The 27725-nt window shown below is 43.9% G+C and overlaps 1 protein-coding gene across 1 annotated transcript in view; it reads right to left on the reverse strand.

Annotated features, from left to right (window-relative positions):
* The window catches only part of UTRN (utrophin), a 609179-nt gene extending 581910 nt beyond the window's left edge, over positions 1–27269 (reverse strand). The window contains exons 1-2 of the mRNA XM_029047836.2: positions 26915–27269; positions 20561–20728 (exon numbers count right to left, since the gene is read on the reverse strand). Of these exons, the coding sequence (XP_028903669.1) occupies positions 20561–20642 (82 nt within the window). The 5' untranslated portion in view covers positions 20643–20728; positions 26915–27269. The remainder of the gene's footprint in view (positions 1–20560; positions 20729–26914) is intronic.
* Positions 27270–27725: the final 456 nt, after the last annotated feature.

Genomic DNA, 27725 nt, shown 5'->3' on the forward strand with positions numbered 1-27725 from the left:
TACCTTTACATCGCCTAAATATATAACCCTCACATGATACACAAAGTGGTGTACATAATGTACAAAAATGAGCCAGATACAGGCAGCGTGGGAAGGGAAGAGAAAGAATGAAGGAAGGAAGCAGTGTGGCTTAGTGGACAGAGCACGGGCCTGGGAGACAGAAGGACCTGGCTTTTAATCCCTGACCCATCACTTGTCTGCTGTGTGAACTTGGATAATTCACTTAACTTTTCTGGGCATCAGTTACCTCATCTGTAAAATGGGGATTAAAAATGTGAGCCCCCATGTGGGAAAGGGACTGTGTCCAACCTGATTGACTTGTAAATACCCCAGCACTTACAACAGTACTTAGCACATAGTAACTGCTTAACAAATACCATAATAATTATTATTATTGTAAAACAGACCCCATAAAATGGGTGACGGGGGAGAAAAGATTGGCACCTTTGTTTCATAGGGTGTTTTGGCATTTCCAACTTTCTGCACATTGTGGCCTTGGTATAAACACATTTTCAAAAACCAAACAATATTAGTTTAGTATTTCCTGCTTCAATTTAGAGGATAAATTTTTGTTTTTCAACACAATATCACAGTTGCAAAAAATTACTTTTAAATTTGATGAACTGTACAGTATAAGCTCCAAACCAAATTTGTTTTTTAAAATCCATTTGCTTTTGGATCACATTTACAGTTCCTGACTTCTGTTCTTACTCTGAGTTTCTGTTCAAACATGCTTCACTATTACTCAAATTTTACATAGTGTCTGTTCTAGACTTTATATCGATACAGACATCTGTTTTTGATATATGTTTGGGTTTTGACATTTTAAATCAGCTGGCATAAAATGCCACCAAAGAATGTCATATTTTACTCAGATACACCTTAAGTTTTTTTTTAGAATAGCTTACAGGGAGACAAGATGCCTTTTCAAATTTACCAGACATTAAAAAAAAATTCTGCCTTTATCTTCACACCTGGTCAAGCTATCACATCAATAATATTAAGTAATGTAAAATCTGCAGGAAGCTTATATCTTCCTTCCTTTTTATAAATGGGGGAAAGAGGGAGGGGGTGCTCAGCAGAATACATGGTAAGAGAAACAGTGCTTTCTGAGTTCTAACTACAGTCCCTTTATCAGATGATTTGCTGGAGGGTCTCCTCAACCCACTTGTTCTCTGCCTGGTTTCACTCTCTTCTTCCACACCATTTCCCCTTAAACACTCATGCCTAAAAAGTTAAGTGGGGAGACCTTCCTTAATTTACCTATGTTTCTTCAAAATAAAATAGCCAATGATAGCAAAGTACTTCTCTTTCAAGGCAGGCAAATAAGAATAAATGCAGTCAGGTGAAAAGTTGAAAGATTGGCAAGTATTAATAAAATACTTTCCCTCTGACTTTGGTTAGGGAGACACCTTATTTTAAGTTTTTTATTTGGCATCAAAATCTATTAACAGATTACAAATAAACAGATTTGCACACCAATGCTAAAATGACTGATGAGATGGCATGACCAGGAAGATGCAGAATTAGTAAGGAACTCTGCCTTGGAAAAGGTGGCTTTTTAGAAGGGTTTGAACATGGAGGGGCTTTTCAGGAAGATTTTTCCCAAAAATGGGTAATGGGGGTGACCAGTGGGTCAAAAAACGAATTGCAAATAAGGTTTGGTTGCTAGATGATTAGCTGGAAAGATCAAAACAAGTGGCCTTTCCTGTAATGCTCTTCTGGAAGAATACATATGGACAGACATTTATTTTTTATTACAAAAATGTTCAGGCCATGTTTCCCCACTTCTCAAGAAATTCCAAAGGTTGCCCATCTACCTCCACATCAAACAGCCACTCCTCACCACTGGGTTTCTAGCACTCTTCCCCTTCCTACCTCACTACTTTCCTGCTACAACCCAGCCTGTATACTTTGCTCCTCTAATGCCAACCTTCTAACTGCACCTCCAACTCATCTATTTTGCCACTGACCTCTTTCCCACTTCCTTTCTCTGGCCTAGAATTCCCTCCCTTCTCATATCCAACAGATAACTACTCAGTCTGCCTTAAAATCCCTATTGAAGACATTTCAAGATGCCTTCTCTAAGCCCTCCTTCTCCCACTCCATTCTACATGGCCCAGACTTGCTCCTTTTATTCATGCCCCCTCCCAGCCCCACAGCACTTATGTACATATCTGTAATTTATAATAATGCCTGTCTCCCCCATTTAGATTGTAATCTTGTTGTGAGCAGGGAATGTATTTGTTTATTGTTGTACTGTACTCTCTCAAGCACTTAGTACTCTGCACACAGTGAGCACTCAATAAATGCCCTGACTGACACTATGGGGAGGGAATAGGTCTACCAACTTGGTTATGTTGTACTCTCCCAAGAGCTTAGTACAGTGCTCTGCACACAGTTTGGGCTCAATACAAATGACTCATAAAATGCAGAATGTTACTATCAAACTATATTCTTTACCTAACCTAGCACCTAGAAAGCACTTACTACCATAATTATTGCTCTCTGCACTTGTGTCCACTAACTACATAATAATAATAATGTTGGTATTTGTTAAGCACTTACTATGTGCAGAGCACTGTTCTAAGCGCTGGGGTAGACACAGGGGAATCAGGTTGTCCCACGTGGGGCTCACAGTCTTAATCCCCATTTTACAGATGAGGTAACTGAGGCACAGAGAAGTTAAGTGACTTGCCCAGAGTCACAGAGCTGACAAGTGGCAGAGCTGGGATTCAAACTCATGACCTCTGACTCCAAAGCCCATGCTCTTTCCACTGAGCCACATTGCTTCTCTCAGTGGCAGGGAGATCATATGTAAGCAGAGGAATCAGGGCATAATGATTAGGGCTATAATTATGGTATTCATTAAGTGCTTACCATGTACCAAGCACCATACTAAGCACTGGGGTAGATATAAAAGAATCAACCTGGACATTCATTCATTCAATAGTATTTGAGCGCTTACTATGTGCAGAGCACTGTACTAAGCACTTGGAATGTACAATTCAACAACAGATAGTGACCATTCCTGCCCAATGATGGGCTCACAGTCTAAATGGGGAAGACAGACAGCAAAGCAAAACAGAACAAAACAAAAACAAGACATCATCAAGATAAATAGAATCAAGTGGATGTACACCTCATTAACAAAATAAATAGGGTAACAAATATATACAAATTAGCACAGTGCTGAGGGGAGGGGGAGGAGAAGAGGTTGAGGGAAGGGGAGCAGAGGGAAAGAGGGGGCTCAGTCTGGGAAGGCCTCTTGGAGGAGCTGAGCTCTCGGTAGGGCTTTGAAGAGGGGAAGAGAGTTTGGCGGATGTGAGGAGGGAGGACATTCCAGGACAGCGGTAGGACATGGGCCAGGGGTCGATAGCAGGACAGGCGTGAATGGGGGACAGTGAGGAGATGAGCGGCAGAGGAGCGGAGTGTACAGGGTGGGCAGTAGAAAGAGAGAAGGGAAGTGAGGTAGGAAGGGGCAAGGTGATGGACAGCTCTGAAGCCAAGAATGAGGAGTTTTTGTTTTGTGAGAAGGTTGATAGGCAACCACTGGAGGTTTTTGAGGAGGGGAGTGCAATGCCCAGAGCATTTCTGTAGGAAGATGATCCGGGCAGCGGAATAAAGAATAGACTGGAGTGGGGAGAGACAGGAGGAAGGGAGATCAGAGAGAAGGCTGACACAATAATCCAGCCGGGATATTATGAGAGCTTGTAGCAGCACAATAGCTGTTTGGATGGAGAGGAAAGGGTGGATCTTGGCGATATTGTAAAGGTGAGACCGGCAGGTGTTGGTGACAGATTGGATGTGTGCAGAGGAGGGATATGGTTGGTGTGCTGGCTTCCCATTCGGGAAGGTGGAAGGAAGAGGAAAATAACTTTGAATTCCATGGGGAAAAGTGACCCAATCACTGTCCCAAGTCGGGCTCACAGTCTAAGTAGGAGGGAGTAGAATTTAATCTCCATTTTACAGATGATGAAACAGACACAGAGAAGTTAAGTGACCTGCTCAGGGTCACAGCCAGTTTTAGAATCCTAGTCCACGGACTTTCAGGTCCATGCTTCTTCCATTGGGCCATGTAGCTTCACATTAATTTACTGCCAAAGTTGGCAGAAACTAAATTTTCTGAGTCAGGAATACTTTCACAGCAAAGTAAGGCAGCACCCCCTAATACCAGGGATGAGGGGGCCTCGTGAATTGGCCACAGTGAAAAATGCATCTTAGGTCCCCTTAAGGTGCCCTTCCCCATCCACCAACTCATTTCCCTCATCAGAGTTGCTCATTTTGAAACAAAATGTACAAAAGGCATCAGAAGAACAGAAGAAAACGCTAAAGAGAAACCTCCTAGAAGGTTTTCAAAGGTTTATGTTAGAATTAAAGAAATGTAGCAAAGAAATAGGTCTTCAGCAAATCTAAATTGTTATTGAGACATTGGTAACACTCTGAAATACACATACCTGATGTCAATTACCTATACCTACACGCTAACCAAATGCCATCAATAGCCATACTTTACCCAAAGCTACAGAAATCATTTTCAAAGGAACATAAATTGATTTTATAGCACCTATATTAAGTTACAGTCTTTCTTTAGAGACAGAAAATGAAACAAGTTAACTATTACTTTCAACATGAGACATACTTTCCTCTACCTCCATTTCAGCACTTATCTTATAAACTCTAATGCTTAAGAAAAAGTTAATGAACAACATAATCATTGTTCCTCATTCTGGCCCACCACTTGCTCACCACCCCCTCCTGCCTGAAGTTCCCTCCTTCTTCCCAGCTGACAGAATACTTACTAGTCTTCCCATTTTCAAAGCCCTTCTGAAATATCTCCTCCAGAAGGCCTCCCAGATTGATTTTTAATCTCCCCACTTTAAATCTCCCCACTGCCATTTCCACTCTTCCATGTTCCCTATGCACCACAATTCCCCAAAACACCTACGTCCAATTTATCCCTATACTCTATTACTTTCTCAGATTAATAGTCTATTTACGTGCCCAACTCACCTACTATCCTGCAAACTCCCTGAGAGCGGGATCAAAAATACTATTTCCATTGAACTGTCTCAGTTGTTAAATGCAGTGCTTTGCACAAAGTAAGCAATCAACACTATTGATAGACTGACCACTAACCACAGTACCCCACTGATGTTTTTGTCTTTATGTTATATTATATTATGTTATGTTACATTAGTGTTTGCTTCATCTCAAGTGTCTGTCATTAATCTTTGGATGTGAGTCCCCCCGCCCCAATCACCAGTCAAGGACTCTCATTGCCACTTATGTACTCTCAGTGCTTCATAAACAGTACTCTGTACATAGTAAGTGCATAATAAATATTACTACTACTAATACAGATACCTATTCTCTTTTTCTAATAAAGGTTTAGACCTGGAGAATTAGAAATCCTAAATAAAAAAGGTTGATGCAAAAAACATTCTTAAAATGATAACTGGAAATAATTCCTCTAAAATTATACAATCATTATTCTGAATTACAGTAGTATTAAAAAAAGAAGCTTAAATATTTTTTGTCCTTGATTTTCAACCAGAGAAAACAAGATTTAGAAATGAGTGGATATATGTTGTTTTTAGAAAAATATTTCCAAGGGGAAATTGAAAAAATATACTGGACATTTAACAATAGCAAAACAAAATGTTTATTTTAAATTATGCAAAAAAGGATAACCAAATCTTCTACTTTCAACTTCATTGGTGAGTTTATGGATCTTTTGGAAGTCTTAGAAACTGCCTCAAATTCCACCAGCTCACAAATCTAGCAGGTCCTGATCCCAAAAAGCTGAATCAACTCAGCAAAAAACTGACCCCAGTCAGTGGGCTGGCTCAAACTGGCTGGATTCCTACTACTGCCAGGATCCTTCTGCTGACTAGACAATAAGGAGACAAGGAAAAGAGGCTAAATGTATTTTCAATTGTCTTCTTTGGTTCTCAACAGACACAACCCAAAACACTGTAATGCATATTTCCCAGTAAGCATGGCTTTTGCTGCAGCCCATACTGTGAGATCTTCCCACAACCAGAACAGTACAATCATTTAAGAAGGATTGCAGTCTTCCTCTCTTGCCCCACACCCCCTTCAATAACACAATCCTTCCTGTCTCACAGGCCCGTAAACTTGGCATTATCCTTGATTCCCCTTTCTCATTCAACCCACATATTCAATCCATCACTAAATCCTGTGGCTTCCACCTTCACGACCTTGCTAAAATCCACCCTTTCCTCTCCATTCAAATATTAATCCAAATGCTTATCCTAGTCTGCTTTGATTACTATATCAGCCTCCTTGTTGACCTCCCTGCCTCCTGTCTCTCCCCACTCCAGTCCATATTTCAGTCTACAAAAACACATTTAGGCCATGATTCCCCACTCAAGAATCTCCAGTGATGGCCCATCCACCTCCACATCAAACAGAAACTCCTTACTATTAGCTTTAAAGCCCTCAATCACTTTGCCCCCTCCTACCTCACCTCACTGCTTCTCTATTACAACCCAGTCCACACATTTCACTCCTCTAATGCCAATTTACTCACTGTATCTCAATCTCATCTATCTCGCTGCTGACCTCTTGCCCACATTCTGCCTCTGGCCTGGAACGCCCTACCTCCTCAAATCCGGCAATTACTCCCCCCTCTTACAAAGTCTTACTGAAGGCACAATTTCCTCCAGGAAGACTTCCCTAACTAAGCACCCCCTTTCCTCTTCTCCTACTCCCTTCTGTGTCACCCTGATTTGCTCCCTTCATTCATCCCTCCCTCAATCCCACAGCGCTAATTTACATAAGTGCTTAGTACTGTGCTCTGCACATACTAAGCACTCAAATATGATTGAAGGAATAAATGAATCCATAATTATTTATATTAATGTCTCTCTGCCCCTCTAGACTGTGAGTTAGCTGTGGGCAGGGATGTGTCCTACCAACTGTTGTATTGTACTCTCCCAAGCACTTAGTACAGTGCTTTGCACACAGTAAGTGCTCAATAAATATGACTCACTGTTGATTGAGTCCCGCTCATAAAGGTTGCAGACAATCTCTCCCTTTGCCTACATGTCGGGATCTTCAATTTAAATCCAACGGCAAGCTGATATTCTTGCAAAAGTCATCACAATAATGAACCACTTCAGCAGGAGAAAACAGAACCAGAAACATCATCAAAAATCAGCAAAAAAGATAGAGTCCCCAACAAACCTGAACAAAAAAGACAATGATCCAAGTGTCTCCCAGACCTGAAAACATCCCCAGCACCATCCATGCCTCAGAAAAGTCCTTTCCCACCAAGAACAAAGGACACACTATGGGGGTACCACTGGATCTTCACAAAGCATACAGAGCTGTCCTTCAGTTCCATGATAACACTGATGGTGGACAGACTATATCCTTGGGGGTGAGGAGCTCTTGAACATTTGGCCCAACAAAATTCAATCAGTAGGTCACACCTTTTGATCCCATGGCACTGAGATGAGCATTGCTCAGACTCCAATGGCTCAGAGGGAGAGGTATTTCCCCACTGCTGACAACACACACGTGAGTTGTTTTAGCCAGCATTTGAACCCTAAGAATACCCCTAGCTATTTAGTCAGAAATAGACATACAAAGACAGCAGCACTACACAGAAATACCACAATGAAGTCTTCAGTATGATGAAAAGAACAATAATAGTACTGTGTATCAAACACTGTACTAACCACTGGGGTAGTTACAAGACCATCAGGTTCCACATGGGGCTCACAGTTTATGTAGGAGGGAAAACAGGTATCGAATCCACATTTTGCAGATGAGGGAACTGAGGAACAGAGAAGTGAAGTAACTTGCCCATGTTCACATAGCAGGTACATGGGAGACAGGGGATTCAAGCCCCGGTTCTTAGACTCCCAGGCCCAGGCTCATTTCACTAAGCTATGCTGCTTCCCATAAAAGTTTATAAGAAATACAAAGTTATATTCTATTGCCCCTAATGACTTGGCCATATACTTTATTGATACAACTGAAACCATCAGGTGTGATCTCCCTAAAATCTTCCCTCATCACCAGTCCTTCCCTCCTCCTGACTCACCTTGGCATAATCCTCAACTCATCTCTCTCATTCAACCCATGTTCCAACTGTCCCCAAACCCCATCAGTTCTACCCTCACAACATGACTAAAATCCACTCTTTCCCTTTCTAACCAAACTCCTACTACAATGCTCCAGCCCATAATATGCTCTAGACTATCAACTCATTCATTCATTCACTTAATCGTATTTGAGCGCTTACTGTGAGCAGAGACTGTATAAAGCATTCTTGTGATCAGGGAACATGTCTACCAACTCTTTTGTATTATACTCTCACAAGCACTTTGTACAGAGCTCTGCATACAGTAAGCATCCATTAATTGACTGATCCCGGTCTGACTACTGCATCAGTTTCCTCAATGACTGCTGTCTCTCCCAACTCCAGTCCTACTTCATATTTCTTCCTGGATCATTTTTCTTGAAAAAAGTTCAATCGAAATCTTTCCACTCCTCAAGAAACCAGAGTGGTTACCCTTCCACCTTCAGATCAGATAGAATCTCCTTAAAGCAATCAGTTCACCTGCTCCTACCTTACCTTACCACACTAAACTCCTCACTGTTGTCTTCAAAGCTCTCCATCACCTTGCCCCTTTTTACCTCACCTCCCTTCTCAATTTCTACATCCCAGCCTGCACACTCTGGTCCTCTGGTGCTAACCTCCTCATTATGCTTTGTTCTTGCTTGTCCCAACGTCAACCCCTGGTCCACATCCTACCCCCTCCCTGGAATGTCCTCCCTCCTCAAATCCACCAATCACACTTCCCCCCTTCAAAACCCTACTGCAGGCCTCTTCCAAGAGGTTTTCCCAGACTAAGCTCCAATTTTTCTCAACTCCTCCTTCCCTCTGTGTCACCCCGACTCGTTCCCTATCTCCAGGCCCCACAGCACTTGTGTATATATGTACATATCTATATTCTATTTATATTGATTACTGTTTACTTGTTTTGATGTCTCCCCTCTTCCAGACTGTAAGCCCTCTGCAGGCAGGGACTGTCTCTATTGCTGAATTGTACTTCCTACGCGCTTAGTACAGTGCTCAATACAATTGAACGAATTATTATTATGGTATTTGTTAAATGCTTACTATGTGCCCAGCACTGTTCTAAGCGCTGAGGTAAATACAAGGTAATCAGGTTGTCCCACGTAGGGCTCACAGTCTCAGTCCTCATTTTTTAGATGAGGTAACTGAGGCACAGATAAGTTAAGTGACTTGCCCAAGGTCACTCAGCAAACAAGTGGCAGAGACATGATTAGAACCTACAACCTCTGACTCCCAAGCCTGTGCTCTTGCCACTAGGCCACGCTGCTTACTATAGCCCAATCCACACACTTCATTCCTCTAATGCCAAACTATTCACTGTACCAGCTTAGTTATCTGATTTCAATCAATCTAATAGTATTCATTGAGCGCTTACTGTGTGCACAGTGCTGCACTATGTGCTTGGGACAACACAACACGAGTTCGTAGACATGTTCCCTATCCACAGTAAGTTATAAATCTAGATGGGGAAATCCTACTTTAACTTTGCTAATCGCCTACTATAACCTAATCCAAACACTCTACTGCCCTCCTCTTCAGGTCAACATTCAGCAGCTGTATGGATAACAGTACCTTTGCTCAGTTGGTATATTATATTGCAGAGATCTTATATTTTAGGAAACCCCCTATTAATGGAACCAGGTATAAATTTCCACAATAGGTGATTAACTCTCCTCCCTCTCTTTCATGCATGTTGGAATGTGAATGCTCATGCTCTCTTGCTCTCTCTCTCTCTCTCTCACACGCACACATATACATACATACACACACACACATATATCCCTCTATATAGCATCTTTAGTTCTCTGTGATTATTTAAACTTTTATAAAAATCTACAGATAACTATACCAGACTTCACTGGACATAAGCAATATTCCCTTCTTCACCCCCCATTACTTAAAACTGTTTGACTGTGGGCAAGTCACTTGACTTCTCTGTGTCTCAGTTACCTCATCTGTAAAATGGGGATTAAGACTGTGAGCCCCATGTGGGACAACCTGATTCCCCTATGTCTACCCCAGCGCTTAGAACAGTGCTCTGCACATAGTAAGCGCTTAACAAATACCAACATTATTAAAACCAGGAACAGAATAGAAAGAAATAGGCAGTGAGAAATGAGATAGATGTGACTGACAATACCAGAGAGAAACTGTAATCCACATGTACATTTACTCCACCCTATGCAATAACTTTCTCAGAGAGAAGAAACCAAGTGGAAAAGGCTTCTGTCTGACCGATATGGTACCAGGGATTTTTTCACCATTCTTACCCTTTTAACAGGAACAATCAACGGTATGAACAGGCTTGTAGCCCCCATCTCAAAGAGGCAAATATCAGGAGGGGAAAATGAGAAGAGGGTACAGCAAAGGAAGTCAAAGAATAACAGCTAAGGGGACAAGGAAGAAAGGGGGAGAGAAGACAGAGGTGCTATTCCTATCCCTCAGAGAACCACATGTACTAACTGCACTGCCCAATACAATTGTGAAGTCTTTTTTTAGGATACTAAATATTACATATACAAAAGAATACTTCATAGCCTACCAAAGAATTCAAAAATTTGAGTATTCTGCTGGAGAGCTTGAGGCTGGCACTGCTGGAGTGAAGTCTTCACCCTGCTTTTAATTACCATTATGGAAATGGAGGTGCAGGGAATTAGAAGACAAGCAGAGCTGGAATTATTCTTCACAAGAGAAGTAAATGCTCATCTGGATCCTGATTAGTAAGTGAGGTAAATCCTTATTTCTGTGCCTCATCCTAGAAGCTACAAAAACTAGACTCCTCCGCAAAGCAGTCTAGTGTGGATGGGTATCGAGTTTGGCATGTCTAGGAAAGTACAGCTTCTGGGGCAGAGGGAGAAAAGGGAAGAATAGAAACTTGAACTTTGAGGATGCCTAATAGTTACTACATTACTTACTCTACATAGGACAATCCCAGTCTTCCTATGTGGTGTCCATCTCCCTAACTTTGCAAATGATTCCCCTGCTGGGGGACTTCCCATCATAAGAGCTCCCACAGCAAGCATGGTGGGGCTTTCTCCAAACACTGAATGAACCAGGTTGCAGTGAGGAGGCAGGTAAGGTCAAGTGTGAGTCACTATGTACAAATTTCACAGTTTCAATTGTCCATATTAATGTTCCATTAATACTAATTGTGGCATCTGTTAAGCACTTATTATGTGCCAATCACTCTACTTAGAGCTGAGGTAGATATAAGATAATCAGGTCTCTGTTCCACAGGAGGCTCACAGTCTAAATAGGAGGGAGTGCTCAGTACAGTGCTCTGCACACAGTAAGTGCTCGATAAATACGAATGAATGAATGAGGGAGACCAATACTGAATGCCCATTTTACAGATAAGGAAACAGATACAGGTGTGACTTGCCCAAGATCACAAAGCAGGCAAGTCGTGGAACTGGGACTAGAACCCATGTCCTCAGACTACCAGGCCCGCACTCCTACTAGGCCACACAGGATCTTCATTCACAAAAATGAATATACAAATGCGTTATATGCATGTATATAGGCAGTCATCCTGTCTAGTCCAGTTTGGGGGTGTCAAAATCCTGGGCCCAGTCAGTCTCAGAAGTGAAGACCCCTTACTTCCTTGTAAGTCCTGAGGGGAGCCAGCCTTTCCTGCTGGTGGGAATGGGGCCACTCCAGCACAACATGGCACACAGTCATGCCCCGTGGGCTGTCGGGATTTGCTGTGCCAGTAGCTCACAAGAATGTTTACACAAATGTGACGTGCAATGAGCAGCAGTGCAGCCCTTGCCAATGGCCATCATCCACTTTCCTACCCCACAAACCAGAAGATGCCTGAGTAGGTTGGTGTTAGTGGTGCGAAGTGTGTGGGCTGGGCTGAAGGAAAGCAGCAAGATAAGTTAGGAGGGGACAAGTTGATTAAGTGCTTTAAAGTTGATGGTAAGGAGTTTCCTTCTGATGTGGAGATGGATAGGCAACCACTGGAGATTACTGAGGAGTGGGGAAACACAGACTAAACATTTTGTAGAAAAATGATCCGGGCAGCAGACTGCAGTATGGATTGGAATGGGGAAGAAACAGCAGGGAGGAAATCAGCAAGGAGGCTAATACAGTAATTAAGGCAGGATAGGATAAGTGCTTGGATTTACATGGTAGTAGTTTGGAATGTATTTTCCAAGTACTTAGTACAGTGCTCTGCATACATTAAGCACTCAATAAATACCACTGAAGAGGAAAGGGTGGATTTTAGTGATGTTGTGAAGGTTGAACACAGGACTTGGTGACAGACTGCGGGTTGAATGAGAGTGATGAATCAAGGATAATGCCAAACTCTGCTCCTCAAGCCACAGTATCGATACTTGTTTTTTGTCTTCAAATTTTCTTAGTGTTCTGTCTCATCTCTCCTTATGTGTCTGTCACCAGTTCCCTCTACCCCTATTTTTAGATTGTGAGCCCCTTGAGATGGGGACCAGGTCTAATTGCCACCTGTGATTTCCTTCCTGTGATTAGAACAGTGCTCTGCACATAGTAAGCACTTAACATTACTACTACTCTATTACTTTCTCCAATAGTTAAATTTCAGAAAGTTATGTACATGTTTAAGCTTTCTTACTCCTATCTATAATTCACTTTACAATCTAGCAGGAAAGACAGACACCAAACTACTTGAGGGCAAGGATCATGTAATAATAATTATATTGTGCTATTAATATAAATATGTTTTGCACACAGTTGATGGTCGGTGAACACTAACACTTGACTGGCTTTCTGTTGAGAGTGGGTACAGACAGATAAAATACAGTGCTACACTGCCCTTCTAGATGCTAGCTGTCCTAGGAGAAGGAAAAAAAAACCCTCTCTTTTTTTAATAAAATGCCAATGAAAAACAAAGCCCCTCAAAATTACTAGTGCATATATTAATTTCCCATTGAACCATGCTACAATAATCTAGGGAAAAACAACAAAAGGTAGAGTTTATTTAAGCTACCACAGGTGAAATCCTATCAGGTTACGTAGATTTTTTTAATTAGATTTTTTGATGTGACTGGCTTTTAAAGTGTGGTTTCTGTTCCTCAGAATTCTCAAAAAAAATCTGTACCAAATCCAATTTGCCTACCTCAGCCTTGTTTCACACTATCAGTATTTGTTTTACACAAATCCTTTTGAGTGTTTTAAAAAAATATTCCCTATGCGTATAGTCTACAAAACTGATGAAGAAAATGTGAAGAGTAAATCTTTATATTATTTTTCTTTCCTCTTTCAATTCCTAGGAAGCAATACCTAGTAAGACTGTATTCTTTCAAGAGTATAATCCCATTTTTTAGGTTTTGCTTCAAACCTACCTTAGGAACAAGGAATGTCACACATTCTTGTATCACAACTGACTAAATAGTTACAGATAAAGTCCCATCATCCACTATTGATTGAATTTCACTGTGCCTGGCACTGTCCACAATGCACACATGCACTAAAACGGTTTCAGAGTGGTTACCTGGTGGCCATTCTTGAAGAGTTCACATTTATTGGCAGGTTTGATTTTAAATAGGGGCACTTTAGTGTTGTAAATATTCACTTGAGTTGTAATTAGAATAGCTTATCAGATGTTATCTGTGGGCTGAGCTAGCACCTGATGCTAAAGGGGTTCTATACCTTTGATCACCAGCTAAATATTTTTAAAGCACTCCGATTAAATACCTAATTTTTTAGCCACTAAATAGGTCCTAACTATCCTGATAAACAGAAGAGACCAGTAATGTCAAGATTATATTCTAACACTCCAGCAGATCTATAAAACAATAAACCATGACATAATCTCTCCTGTGAGCTTCATTAGAAAGTCCAGAAAACTTTCCACAACAAACAGATCTCAGCATCTGACAGCCAAGTTTTTATTTTATTACTTCCTCTTACCATGAAAAAAAAACTAGAGATAGTGTGCCTAAGTCGTTAAAGATCCCTGTAGTCATCTTGACTTACTTGTGTGCTTTTAGGCAACTGCCTGTGACTTTATCACTTGAAGACTTTATCTGTACCTGCCCACTTCCTACTTCACTGGGATGCTAGGAGAATGAATAAGAAAAAGTCACAAGGTTATATGCATCTTAGAAAAAAAAGGCATATATTCCTTCAGAGTATTCAACAGGAAAGAACTAATGTTGAGAAAGGAAGTTATTTTACTGTGAGAAAGCTGACTGTATTATCATTACATCATCTGTACACTGATGAAGCCAGGAGGACCTAGGACCAGGTTCCCAAACAATCTGGTACAATGGAGACTGATTTTTAAAACAGATTAAACAAAAGCTTCACTTTAAAAAAGTAATACAGATATTTTCACAGTGGCAATAATAAGTAACTATAACTGGAAGTTCTCTGAATGGACTTCCTTTCCTTCTCTCCAGAGCCCTCATGAGCTCCAATACAATTAGAAAATCACAGAGGGAAGAACAACCTCTCTTCACACCTTTCTCCATCACAAGCTTCAAGTAGAACACCTTTACAGGACACTAGCAGTCTACACTGCAATACCTGCCCCTCTTCCCCAGCACACCACTAAAAAGAGAAGCAGCATGGCTCAGTGGAAAGCGCCCTGGTTTGGGAGTCAGAGGTCATGGGTTCGAATCCCTGCTCTGCCACTTGTCAGCTGTGTGACTGTGGGCAAGTCACTTCACTTCTCTGTGCCTCAGTTACCTCATCTGTAAAATGGGGATTAACTGTAAACCTCACGTGGGACAACCTGATTACCGTGTATCTATCCCAGCACTTAGAACAGTGCTCTGAACATAGTAAGTGCTTAACAAATACCAACATTATAATTATTACTATTATTAAAGGCACACTGAGATAACCAGAGAGATACTAACAGCACCAGGGGCCAGCTACATTGAGAACAAAGTTGCTGAAGCCATGCATTCATCCCTTACTTCTGGCCCTTTGGCCTAACCAGGATATGTGTCACATTTAGCAAGAATGCCACTTAGCATCATTGTCCTTTACATATGGGGAAATCTAGTTTCTAGTTGGTCAGTCAATTGCATTTATTTAGCACTTAATATGTGCAGAGCACTGCACTAAGCGCTTGGAAGAGTACAACAGACATTTCCTGTCCACAACAAGATTACAGTCTAGAGATACAGTTTTGTGTCCCCTCTTATCAGAGAAGGTAATCTTAGGGCCCACTCTGCCCCAAAACTGGAGTCAGAATTGAGCTCATTTCCCCACCTCCAAAAACCAGTCAGTTGGAAGTTCCATCAATCTTACCAATCAATTGTATTTAGTGAGCACTTTGTGCAGAGCACGGTAAAGTACAATTTGGTATTTATTAAGTGCTTACTATGTGCAGAGCACTGTTCTAAGTTCTGGGGTAGATACAGGGTAATCAGGTTGTCCCACTTGAGGCTCATAGTTAAATCCCATTTTACAGATGAGGTAACTGAGGCACAGAGAAGTTAAGTGACTTGCCCACAGTCACACAGCTGACAAGTGGCAGAGCCAGGGTTCGAACCCATCACCTCTGACTCCCAAGTCCGGGCTTTTTCCAGTGAGCCATGCTGCTTCTATGTACCAAACACTGTACTAAGAGCTGGGGTAGATAGAAGATAATCAAGTCAAACACAGTCCCTTTCCCACATGCGGCTCACAATCTATGGAGAAGGGAGAACAGGTACTGTTGAATCCTCATTTAACTTCTGTGCCTCAGTTTCTTCATCTGACTTGCCCAAGGTCATACAACAGGTAAGAGGCAGAGCCATGATCAGAACCCAGATCCTCTGACTCCCATGCTCCTGCTCTTTCCTTTTGGCCATTGTTCTTCTTTCCTCAATTAACTACTTCAATTAAGGCTAGACTTGGACAAGATTTCACTTGACAATTGAAACTACCTCTAACTACTTTCTTAGTGGGCACAATCAAAATAGCAAAAAAATGACAAATACTGGAGGAAATGTATATAGGTTCATCTCACACAAAATGAATAATTTTAGCATGATAGTTCATTTAAGATACCTTTGCTTAGAAACAAAAAAAGTCAAGTGTAAACCAAGAGAAAAGTCCTCCTGTTAATTTCTCGCTGAAATTTCAAATAGTAAGAACTTACCTGAACGACAGTTTTAAACATTGGTCATTTTGAGTGTTTAGACTTTATATTTGATTTGTGGTGAGTTGTTTTTACAGAAAATAGTAGTCCCTATCATTTAACTTGAGATTTTAACTTGTGCTGGCACCCATTCCCACGTTTTAAGGTTATGTGCATAACTATTTCTGACCAACAGATGAACTTGGAAAAACCCAATACAATCCACTGTCTGGCAAGTGGGACACATCAAGAATAGCTCTTCCCCCGATAATTCTATATGCCAATACACTGGGTTTCAGGAAGGAGTCTCTTGCCATTTTCCCACCATGCCATCCCAGGTCTTTGCTCCCGACACACCCTGCGAGCTACAAGGGACTCAAGCTGAGGCAATACAAGGGCCCTACCAATATTAGAACTCTGGATGACCTGGGTAGTAGTGCCATGAAGTCACCACCATTCCTCTTTATTACTTCTGTTTATGCTTTTTTCACATTTTCATTGTTTTCATCCTTCTGTATGTGTCCGTTGCCTGACAACTGCCCCACTATTCTTAGGACTACATATCCTTGGAGAGCCAGGAACTCTGCATCTCCTCAATATTTTTTTCCCCTGAATTTAGTATAGTGCTTTATTATATTATTAGTATTACAACTAGTTGTTTGTGCTTTAATAAATCGTTTCTGTCCCTGGTTTCCCCTTCCTCCCCACCAGACATATCAAAATTTTCTCAAGAATTAAAAAAAAAAGAAGCAATTTCTGGAGCCAAAATTCTAAGTTCCTTCTTGCTTCATTCAATCGTATTTATTGAGCTCTTACTATGTGCAGAGCACTGTACTAAGCACTTGGATATACAATTCGGCAACAGATAGACACAATCCCCGCCCAAAAATGGGCTCACAGTCTTAAAGGGGGAGACAGACAACAAAACAAAGCAGAACAAAACAAGTAGTCTGGTGTCAATATCATCAAGATAAATAGAATCAGATATAGAGAAGCAGCGTGGCTTAGTGGAAAGAGCACGGGCTTTGGAGTCAGAGTTCATGGGTTCGAATCCCGGCTCGGCCACTTGTCAGCTGTGTGACTTTGGGCAAGTCACTTAACTTCTCGGTGCCTCAGTGACCTCATCTGTAAAATGGGGATTAAGACTGTGAGCCTCACGTGGGACAACCTGATGACCCCGTATCTCCCCCAGTGCTTAGAACTGTGCTCGGCACATAGTAAGCGCTTAATACCAACATTATTATTATTATTATTATTATTATTATATACATATTAACAGAATTAGAATCAGATATATATCATTAAAATTAATAGAGAAATAATATTTACAAACATGCACAAGTGCTGTGGGGAGGGGAAGTGGGAAGAGCAGAGGGCAGGAGAAGGGGGACTAGGGAGGAGGAAGGAGGAGCAGAGGGAAAGGGAGGGCTCAGTCTGGGAAGGCCTCCTGCAGGAGGTGAGCTCTCAGTAGGGCTTTGAAGAGGGGAAGAGAATTAATATGCTTATAGTATATGTAGGACTAGACAGCATCTTCTTGAGCTTTTACCAAGACCACCTAGTACAGCAACACATTCATGAACCCTTGGTTTCTCCTAGGTAATAGGTCTGCCTTCCTGTCAGTTCATGCCTCACAATATCTCCATTATTTACTCCTTCCTCTTCACCCAAACTGGCGCCATACTGGGACCCGGCATCTGTTCTAGCCGGAGCTCAACTACTACATCAACCACTGTGCTGAACTCCCTGCTCCAGTGCCTGTCCCGAAGGAAAGACTCCACCATAAGCATTTACTTGAGCCATTTCAACGGCTTCCCTGTTCCCGATTCCCAGGGCCTGGCCATGCAGAAAAGATGCTGTCCCCAGGGACAACGGTGCTCCCATGGTTTCCTGCTCCAGCCCAGCAAAGGACTCCATCTGCAGTGAACCTGCCCAACCTTTAGAAGTTTGAGAAGGTCAGCAGCGTGACCCTGCAGCTGTGACTTCTCTGGCTGGTGGTCTGAGTTCTGTGGAGTCTAAAATCCTGCTGCTCCTTTCATGTTCATCATTGTCTTTGGCCTTTTTATCTTTGTTCACTCTTCCTTATGTGATTTGCCACTTGCCACAGCACACCCCTCTCCCCTGGCTCGGTTCTTAGATTGCATGCCCCTGGAGGCCAGGGACTGTATTTCACCCTTGTATTTCTTCCTTAGTGCTTAGTACAATGCCTTGCATACAGTAAGCGCTAAATTAACATTAATATTACTACTACTCTTCAGTCAATACTGAAGTCTCCACTACCTGGGTCACTTGATTAAAGTAGCGTGCTGCTGTATCTCCCCATTCCACAAAAATTATTCAGTGGCTACCTATTCCTCCTCTCCAAAACTAGCAAAAACTTCTGACCACTGGCTTTAAGGCTCTTAATCAGTTCTCCCCTCTACTTATCCTCACTCCTCATCCACTACATCCCAGCTCATATGCTTCACTTCTCTCATTTCAACCTCTCATTGTGCCTCATTCTCACCACTCTTGCCCCACACTTCTTGCTCACACTCTCCCTTCTGCCTGAAACTCTCCCCCGACCTTTATAAGCGGTAGACCACTGCTCTCCCTATGCTCAAGGTGCTTCTGACATCACATCTTCTCCAGAAGGTTTAGAAAACTAAACCTCTGATTAGTTTCTCATCTCCATACCCTATTCCCCCAAACCAACTGCCACTTTAGCACTTCTGCATCAGTAAGCAATTGACTACTCACACCCTCTACCCATTGTATTTATATCTACATATATTTACATTCTTTGCTTCTTATCTTTAAATTCTTTTAGTGTCTTACCTCCTTGCTATATTGCAAGCACCAACAAAATTGAGTCCTTCCAAGTGCTCAGTATAATGCTCTGCAGCAAGCTAGACACTCAAATACTATCGATTAATTGATTTATTATTGAGATGGAGCACTCAGGATCCAAATCAATGGGACATCATTGGCCTTGTGTCCATTTATCTTAAGAAACCCAAAGAGTGAAGGAACAATTAAAAGAAAGCAGCCCTATGTCTTATGGAGGAAAAAGGATTATTCTGCCTTTCTAGTCCCTATACCAAACTAAATTTAACCTCTTACTGTAACACACTGAGTCCAGGCACTAAGCAACTGCTCGACAGGATATGATCCTGGACCTAGACATACAGGAGCTAAATTCTCAGTGGGTAATTAGGTGGTTGTTACCCAAGAGATAAATAAAAAGCACAGATGTAGCATTAAAAGTGCTTAAATTATTTGATAGTTCCTTAGTAAATATTCAAGGAGCTTCAGTAAAGTTGTACTATTCTCATTAGTAAAGCACTTTAAAAGCTAGTTATTTTTAGGGCTAGGGCAAGTACAGGGAGAAATATCAAGGAGCTTTATGTAAAGGAAAGTGGCCCCAAGCTGATAAGAGCCATTCTTTACAATCTTACAGTATTACTGAATTGGAATACACCTAAAGTCTATTACACAGAGATAACATTGTTAGAAAATCCCACAGTAATGCTAAGCCAATTAACACAATCATTTCTTCCAACACTGTAGCAAGCTGCATCCACGGAAGGATAGCACTGTTGAATGAACATTCTCTAACAACATTCTAATCAAGATGCATACTGTAAACACAAAAGCAGAACTGATTGTACAGAAACCACTTTTGAGGTCAATTTACAAAGAGGAAAGGGATGTTTGAATTTAATTAGAGCTAATTCGCCATAACTGACATAGAAAAAAAAAAAGAGGCAGAACAAGTGTCTTTAAAAACCACAGTAAAAAGGCTTCTGAAATTATGTTAAGTATACGTTTAGGTAAAAGATATCTGCTATTCATTAATCCTATTTTCAAGATCTTCAAAAATTAAAATAATCAATTATAGTCCTCAAAACCTCAAGCACCTGGATTTACCACATAAACCTTTCCAATACAGGAAGATACAAATGTCCGTTGTAATTGAATGGTAATAACCTTTGTTTGCTAAGACCATAAAATATTCCAATAAATGAAAAGTACCCAGAGATTTTTGCAGCTATTTCAATGAGCAAGCAAATGAACACAAAGGAAACTGATGAAACTGTTTTGCAGAAGAAAATAGGAAACACATGGTTATGGTGGAAACTTTTGCAATGACAAAACTAATCAAATGGTGCTAGAAGGTCAAAGAAAGATAATTATGGTATTTAAGTGATTATTATGTGTCAAACTGTTTTAAGCACTGGATAGATACAAGTTCTGGCTTCTTGGTAGGGAAAAAAGAGTGAAAAACAAAATGTCTCATTCCCAGTATTTTAGGCTTAATTGGTAGTAGTTGCTTGGGCAAGGGTGAATCAGGCAAAGTAAATTTAAAGAAAAAAAAAAAAGGAAAGAAAAAGAACACGGCTGTTACGTACCTGATCTGGACTTAATGATGTCACTGAATTCACTGTTCAACCCCTCATCAGGTCTGTCATCTTGTTCCCCACACTTGGCCATCCTTGCAGAGACTTAATCTTAAAATCTTATGAAGTGCTCTTTTAAGAATAGTTCCTTTCTATGCAGGTCTGGTTTGGCATCAATATCTAAAAGAAAAAAAAAAGGCGAGGTTTTTTTTCCCTTTTTTTATAGTATTTATGTTCTTACTATCTGTCAGGCACTGTTCTAAGGGCTGGGGTAGATTTAAGCTAATCAGGTTGGACCTGCGGGTCATAGTCTTAATCTCCATTTTACAGATGAAGTAATTGAAGCACAGAGAAGTTAAGTGACTTGCCCAAGGTCACACAGCAGGCAAGTGGCAGAGCAGGGACTAGAACCCACTTCCTTCAAGAACTTCCATCAAGAAGAGATGTTCAGCAATGGTTTCCACTAAACTTCTCCTTAATTTCAGGCTGTCTTTCTAATTAAACTCATAAGCATATCTGCATCTAATTTCTGTATGAGTTTGTACACGGTTAGGGTTATTCTTAGTTTTCTTAGTGACCAACAGAACATAATGTGCTGAACAGGGAGGAAAATGTATCCTGAAGAATCAGTTTGGGGATCAGATAGATCACACACTCAGCTGTGATCAGAATTCTCCCAAATGGTCCAAAATTTTTTTTTTCTACAGCCCTCACTTTTCCCCTCCATTTTCCTCCCTTTCCCTCCTCCCCGCTCTTACTTTCCTTGGGTCTACGTGCTCCTCAGTGTCTGCCAAAAGCCTTCTAGAATGGGGAAATCACGGGATGAAGGACAGCAACATGAAATTTTAACTTGGAGACTTCATTCTATGATGGCCTGTAAAAGTTATAAGCTAAAAATGCATACGGTTCTTTTAAGCAGCTTATGTCTTCATCATCACTCCCTACTGAGACCAAAACCCTGCCCTAGGGTGTACACTTTGCAACCAGAGATTAAAAATCCTTGGGGAGGGACTATTGGTTAGATCATCAGAGGAGTTTAGACGATCCACTGGGATGGAAAGGGCCATGAAAAAAGGAGATAAATTAGCCTTAATGGAAGACACCAGGCACCTCATTATCCTTTTCAAAACAGCCGAGAAAGTTTCTCAATGCCACAGTGCCTAGGAGTGCCAGAGACACCCGAGGAAGGAGTTAAGAGGAGGCTGGTTCTGCAACCCACATTTCTCTTTCAGTTGCTTTCTAACGTGGGCGGGAAGTTTCCAACAAACCCATCTGAGCGAGTCAAACCTCTCAGCTCATCTCCGACCCTGGGGCTCCTTAAAGGGGTGGAAGGGCTTCCCTGGGCTATGCCAGGGAGGCCCACCCAAGTCAAGCAAATCACCCTGGCATCCAGCTGCCAGCCCGCCGGTGCCCACCACCCCTGGGCCAAAGACACTTCCTTATTCGTGGACAAAGTTGCCAGGAAAGTCTTTGGCCACTAGCCCCTCCCCAACGCCCACTCCACCGGGCCACTTCCAAGGGACACGGCGTCAATCACTTGGTATGTCTTCCCCACCCTTCAACCAGAAGCTGTCGCCCAGGCAGATCATTTCTTTAAGCTTTTCCCGGTGCTCAGCACAGAGTTGGCGCTCAATGATGTATATATCTCTATAATTCTATTTATATCAATGCTATTGATGCCTATTGTTTTGAGGTCTGTCTCTCTCCGCCCCCCACCCCCACCCTCAGATTGTGAGCCTGGTGTGGGCAGGGATTATCTCTTTGTTGCTGAACTGTACTTTCCACGTGCTTGGTACAGTGCTCTGCACACAGTAAGCACTCAATAAATACGCAGCGTGGCTCAGTGGAAAGAGCACAGGCTTTGAAGTCAGAAGTCATGAGTTCAAATCCCAGCTCTGCCACTTGTCAGCTGTGTGACTGTGGGCAAGTCACTTAACTTCTCTGTGCTTCAGTTACCTCATCTGTAAAATGGGGATTAAGACTGTGAGCCCCACGTGGGACAACCTGATTCCCGTGTCTACCCCACTTAGAACAGTGCTCTGCACATAGTAAGCACTTAACAAATACCAACATTACATTATTATTATTATTATAATTACGACTGAACGAATAAGTACCCCAATCAGCAGTGAGCACCACCCCCCATGATAACAATAATAATGGTACTTGTTAATAATAATGATGATGATGGCATTTGTTAAGCACTTACTATGTGCAAAGCACTGTTCTAAGTGCTGGAGAGGATACATTCATTCATTCAACAGTATACAAGATGATCAGGTTGTCCCACCCAGGGCTCACAGTCTTCATCCCCATTTTACAGTGTTAAGTGCTCACTATGTGCCAAGCACTGCTCTAAACCCTGGGGCAGATACAGGGTAATCAGGTTGGGCAGAGTCCCTGTCCCACAGAGGGCTCACAGTCTTAATCATCATAATGGTATTTATTAAGCGCTTACTAAGTGCCGAGCACTGTTCTAAGCACTGGGGTAGATACAAGGTAATCAGGTTGTTCCTCATGGGGCTCTCAGTCTTAGTCCCCATTTTACAGATGGAATAACCGAGACCCAGGGAAATGAAGTGACTTACCCAAAGTCACACAGATGACAAGCGGAATTAAAACCCACGACCTCTGACTCCCAAGCCCAGGCTCTTTCCACTGAACCATGCAGCTTCTCAGTAACTGAGGCCCAGTGAAGTGACTTGTCTAAGGTCACACAGCAGACACGTGGCAGAGCGGGATTGGAAGTGACTGGGTTCCGGGCCCACAGAGAGGCTTTCCTGGGCTGGAAGTAGAGTTTCAGAAAGTTGGCTTTACGGGGGTGGTCGGCAATGGAGCAGCCTCCAGGGGCACGGCCGGTTGGGGGGGGGTGGGGGTGAGCACTGGCCCGGCTCACAGACAGCCCATTCATTCAATCGGATTCACTGAGTGCTTACTATGTGCAGAACACTGTAGTGAGCACTTGGAAAGTACCCTACTGAGAGCTCCTCCCCTACTGAGAGCTCACCTCCTCCAGGGGGCCTTCCCAGACTGAGTCCCCCCTTTACCCCTGCTCCCGCTCCCCCCCCTTCCCCTCAGCACTGTGCTCATTTGTATATATTTATTACCCTATTTATTTTGTTAATAAGGTGTATATCTCCTTGATTCTATTTATCTTGATGTTATTTTTGTTTTGTTTTGTTCTGCTTTGCTTTGCTGCCTGTCTCCCCGTTTAGACTGTGAGCCCATCATTGGGCGAGGATTGTCTCTGTTGCTGAACTGTACATTCCAAACACTTAGTGCAGTGCTCTGCACATAATAAGCGCTCAAATACTATTGAATGAATGAACAAAGCAGAAGTCAAGAGGTACTATCCCTGCCCAAAATGGGCTCACAGTCTAGAGGTGAGGGAAAGACAGAAATCAAAGTAAACAGGCATCAATATAAATAGAATTATAGATACAGACATACCAAAGGGCTGGGGGGCGGGGAGGGGGGGGGGAAAAGAGCAAAGGGAGCGAGTCAGGGTGACAAGGAAGGGTGGGACTATTGAAAAGCGGGGTTTAAACTGGGAAGGCCTCTGGGAGGAGGTGGGCCTTGTACGCAGACGTCAGGCTGCGAGTGTGAGCTCATCCTCTAGACTGAGCTCCTCGGAGGCAGGGACTGTGATGTCATAGTGTACTCTCCCAAGCGCTTAGTACAGTGTTTTGCACACAGTAAGCACTCAATAAAATACGATTATTAATCATCATAACCAGGCCCTCCAAATCGTAGCCAAATCCTCCTCCCCACAGCCCCGCCCTGGGGATCTGCTCCCTAGCTCCACTCAAGCCAAGCACGATTCCTTTCCTCCTTGGGAGGGATACACTCTGCTGTAGTGTCCCCTCCTAAGTAGTTCTACTTATTAAGCGCTTACTGCGTGCCAGGTACTGTTCTAAGCACTGGGGTAGAGACCAGTTAATCAGGTCAGACACAGTCCCTGTCCCACATGGAGTTTAGAGTCTCAATCCCCATTCTCCAGATGGGATAACTGAGGCCCAGTGAAGTGACTGGCCTAAGGTCACACAGCTGACAAGTGGAGGGGCGGGGATTAGAACCCCTGACCTTCCGACTCCTAGGTCCGTGCTCTATCCACTAGGCCTCGCTGCTCCGCCTAAGCGCTCCTGTACAGCGTTCTGCACAGAGTTGGCGCTCAACTGATACCATTGTCTGACAGCCCCCGGTATTCCTCCGTCCTCATTCGGCAAACAAAATCCCGGTCCTGGCCTTCTCCCCCCACCCCATTCATTTATTCATCCAATCATATTGAGCGCTTACTATGAACAGAGCACTGTACTAAGCGCTTGGAATGTACAATTGGGCAACAGATAGAGACAATCCCTGCCCAACAATGGGCTCACAGGCTAAACGGGGGAAACAGACAGCAAAACAAAACAAGTATTCATTCAATCGTATTTATTGAGCGCTTACTAGGTGCAGAGCACTGTACTAAGCGCTTGGAATATACAATTGGGCAACAGAGACAATCCCTGCCCAACAACGGGCTCATAGTATAAACGGGGGAGACAGAGAGCAAAGCAAAATAAGTATTCATTCCATCGTATTTATTGAGTGCTTACTATGTGCAGAGCACTGTATTTGAGCGCTTACTATGTGCAGAGCACTGTACTAAGCGCTTGGAATGTACAATTGGGCAACAGATAGAGACAATCCCTGCCCAACAACGGGCTCACAGTCTAAACGGGGGAGACAGACCGCAAAGCAAAACAAGTATTCATTCAATCATATTTACTGAGCGCTTACTAGGTGCAGAGCACTGTACTAAGCGTTTGGAATGTACAATTGGGCAACAGATAGAGACAATCCCTGCTCAATAACGAGGTCACAGTCTAAACGGGGGAGACAGTCTAAAGTGGGGAGAGACCCCATCCCACCCCACCAATGCAGCCAGTCCCCTGCAGCCGCCCTTCGCCAGCACGAGGGTTCCACGATGGTCGCTTCCCCACGACCCTCGTGGAAAAAAATCGCTATGGTCAACTCCTCTCCATGTTTAGAACAGTGCCCAGCGCTTCCAACAGTGCTTTGCACACAGTAAGCGCTTAACAAATACCCTTATTATTATGTTGTTTCGTTTTTGTTCTGTTTTGCTTTGCTGTCCGTCTCCCCCGTTTAGTCTGTGAGCCCGTCATTGGGCAGGGATGTGGCCGAATTGTACATTCCAAGCGCTTAGTACAGTGCTCTGCACATAGTGAGCGCTCAATAAATACGACTGAATGAATTTGGAGGGGGTGGGTCTTAGGGGATCCTTTCTGAACGGCTCTCCCCTGCATTTTCGGGGGGACAACTCTCCAACAAAGTCAGAGCAAGAAAGAGAGGGAGGAAGAGCGGCCGCTGGACCCTACTAGCTCCAGCTGGCCCCTGCTGGCCCCTACTAGCCCCAGCTGGCCCCTACTAGCCCCAGCTGGCCTCTACGAGCCCCAGCTGGCCTCTACGAGCCCCAGCTGGCCCCAGCTGGCCCCAGCTGGCCCCTACTAGCCCCAGCTGGCCCCTATTGGCCCCTACTAGCCCCAGCTGGCCCCTACTAGCCCCAGTGGCCCCAGCTGGCCCCTACTAGCCCCAGCTGGCCTCTACGAGCCCCAGTGGCCCCAGCTGGCCCCTACTAGCCCCAGCTGGCCTCTACGAGCCCCAGTGGCCCCAGCTGGCCCCTACTAGCCCCAGCTGGCCTCTACGAGTCCCTTACTACCTACCCAGTGCTTAGAACAGTGCTCGGCACATAGTAAATGCTTAACAAATACCAACATTATTATTACTAGCCCCAGCTGGCCCCTACGAGCCCCTAGTAGCCCCAGCTGGTCTCTACTGGCCCCAGCTGGCCCCTACTAGCCCTAGCTGGCCCCTACTAGCCCCTAATAGCCCCAGCTGGCCCCTATTGGCCCCTAATAGCCCCAGCTGGCCCCTATTGGCCCCTACTAGCCCCAGCTGGTCCCTACTAGCCCCAGATGGCCCCTACTAGCCCCCACTAGCCCCAGTTGGCCCCCACTAGCCCCAGCTGGCCCCTACTCTCCCCGAGGCCGAGGTGGGATGGCCTCCCCGGGTCCATCAATAATGCACGTGTTTTACCTGCTCCTGAGACCGACCCTCCCCACCCACTTCATTCATTCACTAGTATTTATCGAGCGCTTACTAGGTGCTCTCCCCGCCCCGTCCCAACTCCGTTCACTTCGTTTTTAGGAGGAAGAAAAAAAAAAAAGCAGAATAATACCTAAAAGGGAAATACTTTGACAACCAACTGCAAACGGCCCGGTCTTGTGCAATCGCCCTGCCCCTCCGCCAAAATAAAGACTAAAGGATAAAATTTAAAAAAGAAGAAAAAGGCCCGGAGCCCACCTGGATCGGTGACCCCCGCACCAAGCTGGTCCGATATCCAAACGTTTTCCCGTTGGGCGAGCAGGGATGGGGCTGGTCCTTTGCAGTCTCCGGGCTCCGGTCGGGTCCTTTTCGCCCGAGTTTTGAAGGCAGCGAGGCTGCGGCGGCTCCCGCCCCCGGGACGGCCGAACTCCACAACTTTGTGGGTCCCTTCCCGCTTCTCCTTCTTCTCCTCCTGCTTGCTGCTTCTGATGGGGCCGGAGGCTTCCCCTTTGTTGGAAGGGAAGGGCAGACAGTCGGGTGCCGGTCCTTGGGGGAAAGGCCAGTGCAGGCGCTTGCCCCAAAGTGCCGCGCCTGCTGGGCCGCCCGCTCCCGGAACTTTGTTCCCGGAGATGTCCCGTCCCGTCCCGTCCTGTCCTGTCCCCGCCCCGCTCCGCTCCGCTCCGGGCTAAGTCAGCGCTGCCAGCCGGGCTGCGGCTGCGGCGGCCTCTGGGCTCCGGAGCCGGGAACGTGGCGCGACGGAGTCACCTGACCCACCGCCCTGTCAATCATCCCAGCTGGAGAACCGGAGCTCCCTGCCCTCGCCTCCTTTCCTCTCCCTTTCCCTCCTCTCCCCTCCCCTTTCTCCTCCTCTTTCTTTCCTTCCCTTCCTTTCCCCTCTCCTTCCCTCCCTTCCCCTCTCGTCCCGTCCCTTTCCCTTCCCTCCTTTCCCCTCCCCTATTTTCTCTTCCCCTTCTCTCCCCTCCCTTCCCCCCTCTCTCCCTCCCCTTCTTTCCCTCTTCTTCCCTCCCCCTTCTTTCCCTCTTCTTCCCTCCCTCTTTCCCTCCCTCTC

This window comes from Ornithorhynchus anatinus, chromosome 2 (genome assembly GCF_004115215.2).
Source record: "Ornithorhynchus anatinus isolate Pmale09 chromosome 2, mOrnAna1.pri.v4, whole genome shotgun sequence".
NCBI classification, from domain to species: Eukaryota; Metazoa; Chordata; class Mammalia; order Monotremata; family Ornithorhynchidae; genus Ornithorhynchus; species Ornithorhynchus anatinus.